General features: G+C 36.6%; 1 protein-coding gene across 1 annotated transcript; it reads left to right on the top strand.

Moving 5' to 3' along the window:
* The first annotated feature begins 793 nt into the window (after window positions 1-793).
* On the top strand, window positions 794-8,240 carry LOC140162498 (uncharacterized). Its single transcript, XM_072185738.1, has 2 exons — window positions 794-1,021; window positions 5,343-8,240. The coding sequence occupies exons 1-2, from the start codon at window positions 911-913 to the stop codon at window positions 6,933-6,935; spliced, it is 1,704 nt and encodes a 567-aa protein (XP_072041839.1). The 5' UTR covers window positions 794-910; the 3' UTR covers window positions 6,936-8,240.
* The last annotated feature ends 658 nt before the right edge of the window (window positions 8,241-8,898 follow it).

The following is an 8,898-nucleotide window of genomic DNA, read 5'->3' as shown; positions in this document are numbered from 1 at the left end:
GGAATGAAGTGAATTGACACGTGTGTTATGTAATCGCTTATTTCTTCGCAATCAGTAACCGATTCCAGTAAAATTAGCGTATAAGATGCAGAATAAGACGGGCTACAAGCTGATGTTTAGATTTTTGGATTTTGACGTCTATTTCTCGACTTACGTCAAAATTCATTCGCCCGGTATTTTTTTTGGGACAACCTGTAGGTATAGTCAAAACAATACATCAATACAAGGATATAACGAAAGTATAAAACATTGCAACATTCAAATTACTGTATGACATTGAGATACATGCACTATTTTCTAACTTTTAACAAACTTTATAACTAAAGAGTAGCATCATAATCCTGAAATCCCATTAGTAGCAAAAAATATATCATTAGACATGTTATAAATCTCTGAAATATTTGAGAACAGTTTAGCACGTAAATCGGCATAATGTGGACATTTTAATGCAGCCGCAATCTAACCCGTGACATTTTTATGCTAAAGCGGAAGAATATATTGGTCACCCGGATGGGTCAATCATCTATATCATACAACAATAATCATGTTGATGATGATAATCATTTTGAAGGCTATAATATCATGGGTTTTCAATAAAGCAACCATGAAATTAACCTCATCGTATTTTCCAGGCAGCAGAGATGTCTCACAAGCACGTGAAGCAGTTTGCCGATGATGATCTCATCCAATGTGGTATCTGCCACATTGACATCGAGCATCCAAGAAGCCTTCTTTGTTTACACACGTACTGTCTAAGATGCCTAAGAGAATGGAGTAAGAACAATAAGAAAGAAGTCATCTGTCCTGTATGTCGTGAACCAACACCCTTCCAGCAAATGGCGTAGATGGTCTGAGAAGCAACTTCCTTGTCACCAAGCTGAAGGACAGGAAAGCACTAAGTCGTCAGTTGATGGATAAGGATGTGAAGATTGTGTGTACGTCTTGTGATGTCTCAGATGGTAATGAAGCGGTGGCAAGATGTTTGGAATGCGATGATTTTCTGTGCAGTAACTGTAGCAAGGTATGTGTGTATTATTCAAGGCAGACGTAAGATCTAATTGAATACATGAATTCAAAACCCACACAAGTCCATGGAAAGTGATTTTGAGAAAACTATAAAAAAAAAGAAGAAAAAAAACCCCACAAAAAACAAAACAAAAAACAAAAAACTGTGTATCATTTTAATTCATTCAGTTAAATAGGGCAAGTGTTACATGCAATAAGTCGGTTAAACTGTATTAGGTATGACGATTTATATCGGGGACTTCGTGGGGGTCATTTAGTATGCCGGACTTGAGTTGACTTTTGAATCACATAGTTATAGTGATGTATTTTTTACCCTTGCTCTCATTTGTTTTCTTGTTCTGTGCCCATCCAGCTTCATTTCTGCGTTATTTTACTACTTATTTTGTCATCACTGTTGCTATCACCTCAATTTAGCAGGTCAGCCATCTTGCCCTGTTTGCGAGGACACTATATGTGTGCAATAACCACCCAAGTCCTGGTTTTTGGATAAACGCAAGTAGAGGGTGGATCTGAGTTGTTCTTTTATACATACATGACATATGATAAGTATGTCTATAAGCAACAATTTACCATGCTTTATAACTCAATTTGGCCAAAGTATGGACTTGGGTGGGTTTTGTATTCAGCTATTCAATAAGATCAACTTAATTTATCTTACGGGTTCCAATCATTTTTATGAAACCTGTATTATTATGTATAACCTCAGTGGTAACAGTCTGTACCAGTTCAAAATGAAACGTTTTGTGTAAAAATTATGACAAACGACGAAAAGGATGTAATTGCAATGGAGGCTACTTTGACAGAAGCCCCACCTATTAATTTTTCTTGCAACATTAATATTTCTTTTTATAGCCTTTTTTTTTATAATTTTTAACTAAAACTTCCAATATATATGAACGTCAATTTTACTGTGGATAATTTATGTCACATAGATCAGCAATATTTGTCGCGCCGACCGGATTTAAATAAAATTATACAAACTTCGTCAAATCAGTAAACGCTTAATCCGCCCCTTCATCATTTTGTGCTTAGACCCGAATCGTGCAGCAACAGTCTAGTGCAACAACAGTCTCCTTGCCGGAAAGTGACATTCACAAACTACAGAGACTCATAAACGCTACTGCTAATTGAATAAGTACAAATTATTTATCTGATCTTTTTGCACGTTTATACAAAACTTCTCGCACGCTCCGGTCTTCATCGTGCAATCTCCTCAAGTCTTATTTTGACCAAATTAGCAAAACTGCAAAAAACGTGCATTTTCAGAGGACCTAGGAGTAAGGACCTTTGATTTTCGAAAGGTCATAGTTCAAAACCTTTGGCTTAAGTTGTCATGATCCTAGAATTCTCCGTAGTCCATCTGCCCATTGTGCATACTCTGGCTATTGCATTTAAGCTAAAAACTCTGATTTAATTAATTTGTGCACAATTGATAGATTTTCACATCTGATCTTTTCAGTTACCGTACTCCCTCTGTTTGTTGGCTTCCCTATTGACGTCTTACTTTAGATTGCGGTTAACATCTTAACACGGTTGTCTATGGATGAGATTGTCGGATTTCTGACCTACTAAAATTGGCCATGATGTAATGCATCGTCAAATGGATCTGGCTTGTGATTGGTCGCCCAGATCTCGTTATGGTTTAAATCCTCCGGGCACCTGTCATTACCATTAATAACTACATGGTACATAACATTATACTCTCAGTAGGTGCATGAGCTCGTCTTGTAGTTCCAGGCGTTGTGCTTGCGGTTAAATTGGATTGATAAACATGTATGATTGACAGTGTGTGCATGTTAGGGACTTTGCCCGATCAAAGTCCCGTTTAAATGCAAAGTACATAAGTCGATTTTTAACTCGGGCTTTCGCGATTAATAAACTTGTAGATTCTAAAATCAGAATTGTTCTGTATTGAAGTCCTATTATAATTATGCCATTATGATATTTTGCATTCAATAATATACCCTACGTATACTTTACTTTTACCGTAATTAATAGAGTGTAAACCTTTTCATAACCATTTTATACAAATTTTTTGATGTATTAAATATCAGTATTTAAATTAAATTAAATTAAATTTTGGATTTATAAAGCGCCTTTCTCCAGATCTTAGAGGACTCAAAGCGCTGTAATTTCGCTGCAATGGTGAATCATCGCAATCAGATCGCATCAACTAGGTTGCTGCCGAACGGCGCACACCTATCCGCATTTAGATTGTAACATCCACCAATTATCTGTGCAGCTCCCCAAATTCCATTGGGTGAAGGAAGTTTTTGATAACCATACAACTAATCACCAATTTTTGCGATACAGGAGGAAACCGGAGATCCCGGAGAAAACCTGCGAGAGCGAGCATGGAATCGGGATAAACCAAGTGCACATGAGTCCTTGGGCCGCGCCGGGGCTTGAACCCGGGACCTCAGTGGTGCAAAGCGAGGGAACTACCGCTGCGCTAACTCGCCCTCCCTAAGTATAATTTCGAGTTCAACTGAATGCGTTCATCATGATTAATAACATGTTTTTATTTATCAAAAATCGACTATGGCATAGTATATCCCATCATGATCCCTGAGTCATGTGGATTTGTTATGATGTGTACATTAATATCAATATCAGCTATTTTAATAAAAAAAATTGTAAAAATCACACACACAAATGCATTAAACTTTTCATTTAACCCGGCTGTCACTTCTGAAAAATAACTGGGGTGACTGAATAAAATAGTATATGTTGATAAATTTTAAACACCATTAACACTCTCTGCTAATACATCAAACTAGAAAAGACCGATTCCTCTCGTTTGCGTTTGGGTATTGTATATGTGAGGGTGTGGGTATTTGACTTGTTCGGTATAACAGCTTTTGTTACGTCTTGGCATGACAACACACCGACAACTCAACAAACAGGAGTTCAATAATGTTCATAATTCAGATCCTCTGAATTATAGCTGTTATGACAAGAAAGGCAACCTTTAAATTTGCTTTGAACTCACACAATAGATCACCCCAACGGGTACACCCCGTCAGTCCGAAACCCCGTCAGGCCGAGCCACCGCTAGTCCAATTTTTTAGCTTACCTAACGCTTACCCTAAACTTAACCCTAAACCCAACCCTTTTAATGCCATTTGAACCCATTTCATATGCACAGTTTATCCCTTACATACCCTGTGTCTTGAATAACTATTGTAGCCCACTAAACCAATAGTTAAGAGGCTTGGAAATAATTCCTATAATCCCATACACTCTTTTGTATGCCTTTTTCTAATCCTGTCCCACGTGACATGATGGCAAGGACTATTTATTCCATTTAATCTATCGTGCAATGAGACTGTACAGTGTAGGAAATTTTTAGCCTTAATCGTTTTTACTATTGGATTTTAGCCATCACATGATTATAATAGTCTTTACTGATTGGTGAGCAATTCTTTACCAAATGATACGGCTGAGCATATATATAGGAAAAATACACTGGATATTTTACACAGCCGACTTACTGATGAAACCACATGAAATCCTGATGAAAATTATTCCCCATTCTTGAAAAAGATAGTAGTATTAAGAAACCACGTTTTATAGATTTTGAATACATATCTACCCAATAATGCTTGCTTATATTTTCTGATGTGTCCATGTTACTGTGTCCATATGTATGAGTAAACATCTTATGAAGGCCTTATTTGCATGGTATAAGGCCAAGTAAAATAAATAACATGTGCATTGTCCGGACTACTGTGGAGAGGGAGGCCCTTATTATTTGTTAATTTGTTACAAATTAACTATTCATTTTTGTGTGTGTAATATTGCAATTGCAAAGGATTTGTCAGCACAACACAAAAACGGAAAGAGCCCCTAATATTTTTGTTATGTCCCCAAAGCCCTACCCCTAGCTTGAAGAAAGTGTTTGTAATGTGTTTATAAATGATAACCAAGAACTTCTTAACAATATCTTAACATGTCTTTTTATCGCAACAATTTTAGAAACAAAGGGAGTAAATAAGAAAAAAAACCCAAAATATTTGAAAATCTCTCAAAATCGGTGAGAGTAGGCACGATATAAACACCCTTCTACGTGTTATTTATTTACTTGGCCGGCCTTTGTTGAATATGATAGTGATATTGGTTTGAAAGATAACGCAAACGACTGGTTCCTTTTGCATGAAAGTTGGAACAAATTTGGGGGCCTACTATACATCTGATCCGCGAACTTTGTCTTTTTTAAAGACAATTCTTGTTGTTATATGTTATTAAAAATATTTTTTCTACATTTTTCTAACATTTCCTATTTTCAATATTCTGATTCTGTTTATTCTCTATAGACACACAAGACATTGCGTTCGATAAGGAGCCACAGTGTGTTATCTTTGGTAGAATTACGCTCTGGTAAGGTCAGTTTAGTCAAGAAAAACAAGGAGGAACATTGCATGGAACATACCGGACAGGTGCTTTGGTTCTATTGCAAAACCTGCGACGTTCCAATATGCAGGGACTGCACCGTGGTAGAACATCCGACAGGGAGCCATGAGCTGGTTAAGCTCGACATAGCAATGACTGGTCAGCGAGAAGAGATTCAGGGGTTAGTTGCTAAATGTCAAGTTGTAAAAAAAGGGGTTGACGAAGCCTTTCAGAAAGTTCAAAAGATGCAGGAAGAGCTTGAATCAACTTACAATAAAGTTCGTACAGCCATTGACACCAAGAGACACGATGTCAAGAAGGCCTTGATGTTGATGGTGGACAATCAAGCCGATGAGCTGAAGAAAAGTGCTGCTGAAATGAAGTCTGCTAGAGACAAGTTTGCTACCGCACATCAAGATGAGCTTCAGCTGCTGAATTCACGTCTGAATACAGCTCTAGATATGGGAATCAAACTTACTACTGATGGGTCCGACTGTGATGTAGCAGCAGCCTACAAACAGCTTACCGATGCATTGAAGCAGTTAGAGAAGACAGGGATACCTTCCTTTAATCTGGGAAATATTGCATTTGTTGAGGGAAAGTCTCCGACGACATTTGCACCCCAAATCGGAAAGATTGAAGAAACGAAAGTAGCTACTACACAGCGGGGATCGATTCGTAAACGGAACAAAGAGACGTGGAATGCTCCATGGAAGATAGTCAAGAAAATTGGAGAAGGAAAGCTGGAGGATGCAAGAGGAGTCGCCATCAATAAAGACGGGAATGTTGCCGTGGCAGATGGAGGATCAGAGAGAGTGTACGTCTATGGCATAGATGACGGGAATGTGAAGATGGATATTGATACCACAAAGAGCCTTCACTCAAACCAAGGATGTGTTTCTTACCCTCATGGCTTGACAGTGTATAATGGAGACTACATCGTTGCCGACAACACGCGTTATCCGACCATTTACGATTCACGTGGTAATTATGTTCGGCAAATAACAAATGAGACTTTTTATACAAACAAATGGGTCGACGGAATCTTCGCAGATGGGCGCGGTAACATTTTGGTAGAGAGGTCATCACAACTGAGCATCCACAACTATAACGATAGCAAACTAAAAGCAACGCTTAAAGTACCATTTGACCCGAAGTACATGACAGTGTCTTCATATGGCGACAAAATCATTATAAGCGCAAATAAAGCTTCAGGGGCACGGGTTATAGATTCCAATGGCCAAATAATTCACACCCTGAGTCCTCCCACAGATGTCACGTCATCCTGGTATCCGTCTGGTGTTTGCACCATTGGAGAAGGGGACGACGAAGAGATATTCATTGGCAATTTTAAACAGAAACAAGGAATCTATCGGTTCTCCCTTACTACAGGCAAATATCTGGGCTGCGTAACAACTGATGTAAGTTCTCCCCAAGACATCGCATTTACAGAAGATGAGAAGCTGGTTGTAGCGGACAAAACTTGCATCAAAGTTTTTGCTCCGGCTGATATGTAAGTCATGGCGGTGAAGAAATATATACGACGTATATAAAAAACCAAAAAAAACTCAGAAGTTGAACAATTTCAAAGATAATGAAGATCTTAATGCGGACAAGTGGTTCCCAATCGTTTGGCAAGTGACGTAAAAGTTGTAATTAGACATGTAGAACTAAGAAGCCAATTACGGTACAGGATATTCGTAAACTTGCTATTATGCATGATAATGTTTTGAAAGACCTTATACTCTTAAAATCTTTTTGAAAGTGGATGTTATGTAAAACAAAATGTGTAATACTCAAAGCATCTATAATTTAACTTGATCCTATCAGTTAGGACGCTGGACAACCAATTCTTTAGAAATGCATAGTCGCGCTAAAAGTCGATCGATACATGTTAAGGGGGTACTACACCCATTGATTTTTTTTGCATTTTTTTGCATTTTGTGAAGAAATTACAAACAAAAATTGGACAAAGTGGTATGCAAAATAAAGGGGCAAATCTTCTCGTTTTATTGGTGGCATCGGTATCAATGTAGCTTACATGCTTTTGAAGATAGAAGCCAAAAGGAGGAACATCACTGATGATTCAAATTCACTTCATTTTGGAAAGCTTACTATCAACGGATTTCGTTAAAATTTTGGATATGTGTTGCTAACACATTAGGGAAATAATGTTGATATGTAAAATGGGAATAAGTGGTCCCTGATTTCTTTTATGACTTTATGAACTTGGTGCTCCACAACTATCAAAAAACGAACCGGTTAAAATGCTTCTATTTTCAATGTCGAGCTATATTTTGTATTTTGAACTTGCAACATTATGTCAATGAAACTTAATTAAGCCATAGGTAACAGGTTACCACAACCACACTACAGCAATGTTGAAAAAGATTGTATTTTTGTCACCTATACCACCATATTAGGTAGTTTTCCGTAAGCTTCATTTTTGTGATTTTGGTAACTATTTTATATTTATTTGCCCAATCCAACTCAACTAGGCAATCTAAATTGTACTCACCATTTACATCCCAAGGTATTTTAGTATATCCACCTCACACATTTCCATTATACATATCCAGTAACAGACAAAATATCAAAATTGATGCCTCATTATGACATGTATGATATCACATGTATTCAAAATTGATGCCTGAATTTGACCTGAACCAATTGACCTATAACCTGACCTTTGATGACCTTATAGCCTTTTTTAATCTCTTTTCCTAACAACATATTATAGAAGATACATACATGGTGTAGTATTAAATTGTCTATGTGGAAGAGATTATTTAGGCCTATTTAATTTATTCAGTGTTATAATCAGTGAGTATATTTCTATAGATAGTATAACAAAGGATTTAATGTATTCTATTCATGTAATCTACTTGGACATGTTCAATAGAATAAATTATGGTTTGTTATGAAACACACATATCAGTTACCAGGATACAGTAAACAAAAAAATATATAGGGCTAAAATGATTTTCTAAAATGGTTTAAAACCACTTTGTATGTAGAGATATTTTATAAGTTCAGGACATGAGATGATGAACATATTTATATACTTTATAAATTTGCAAAAAAAAAAAAGAAGATGGGTACTGATGAAAATCAGGGTATTAAATCGCCTTGTTAAATCAGCACAATTCAGAGATACACCTTTTTGCTATGAAATTTATTTTCTCGGTCAAATATAAAGCAATATTTTTTTTCTTCAGTAATGTCAGTTAAAGACATAGTGCTTGGATATACATTTTTTTAAAATCCTGGTGTTAAAATTCAAGCATCATATTTTGTCTTTTAGTGTGATATTTTTGATTTTTATAGGCCTTTAGTTCGCCCGCGAGCTTTTTACGGAATTCATTTTTTAGCGTCTCAAACTAATATAGTTTGCTAAAGAAAGATATTTCCCACCTCTGTAAAGCACATCGTGTGGGTCTATATATTATAGTTTTGTCAGAATTTTCGTTTTTATTTCTT

Source organism: Amphiura filiformis, chromosome 10 (genome assembly GCF_039555335.1).
Source record: "Amphiura filiformis chromosome 10, Afil_fr2py, whole genome shotgun sequence".
In the NCBI taxonomy this organism is placed as follows: domain Eukaryota; kingdom Metazoa; phylum Echinodermata; class Ophiuroidea; order Amphilepidida; family Amphiuridae; genus Amphiura; species Amphiura filiformis.
This window is presented reverse-complemented; position numbering and strand designations above follow the sequence as displayed.

Bases quoted from the DNA above. Each gene is read 5' to 3' on its own strand.
- LOC140162498 (XM_072185738.1), top strand. From the start codon at position 911: ATGGATAAGGATGTGAAGATTGTGTGTACGTCTTGTGATGTCTCAGAT. The intron at 1,022-5,342 runs GTATGTGTGTAT...TATTCTCTATAG, and splicing joins TGTGCAGTAACTGTAGCAAG to ACACACAAGACATTGCGTTC.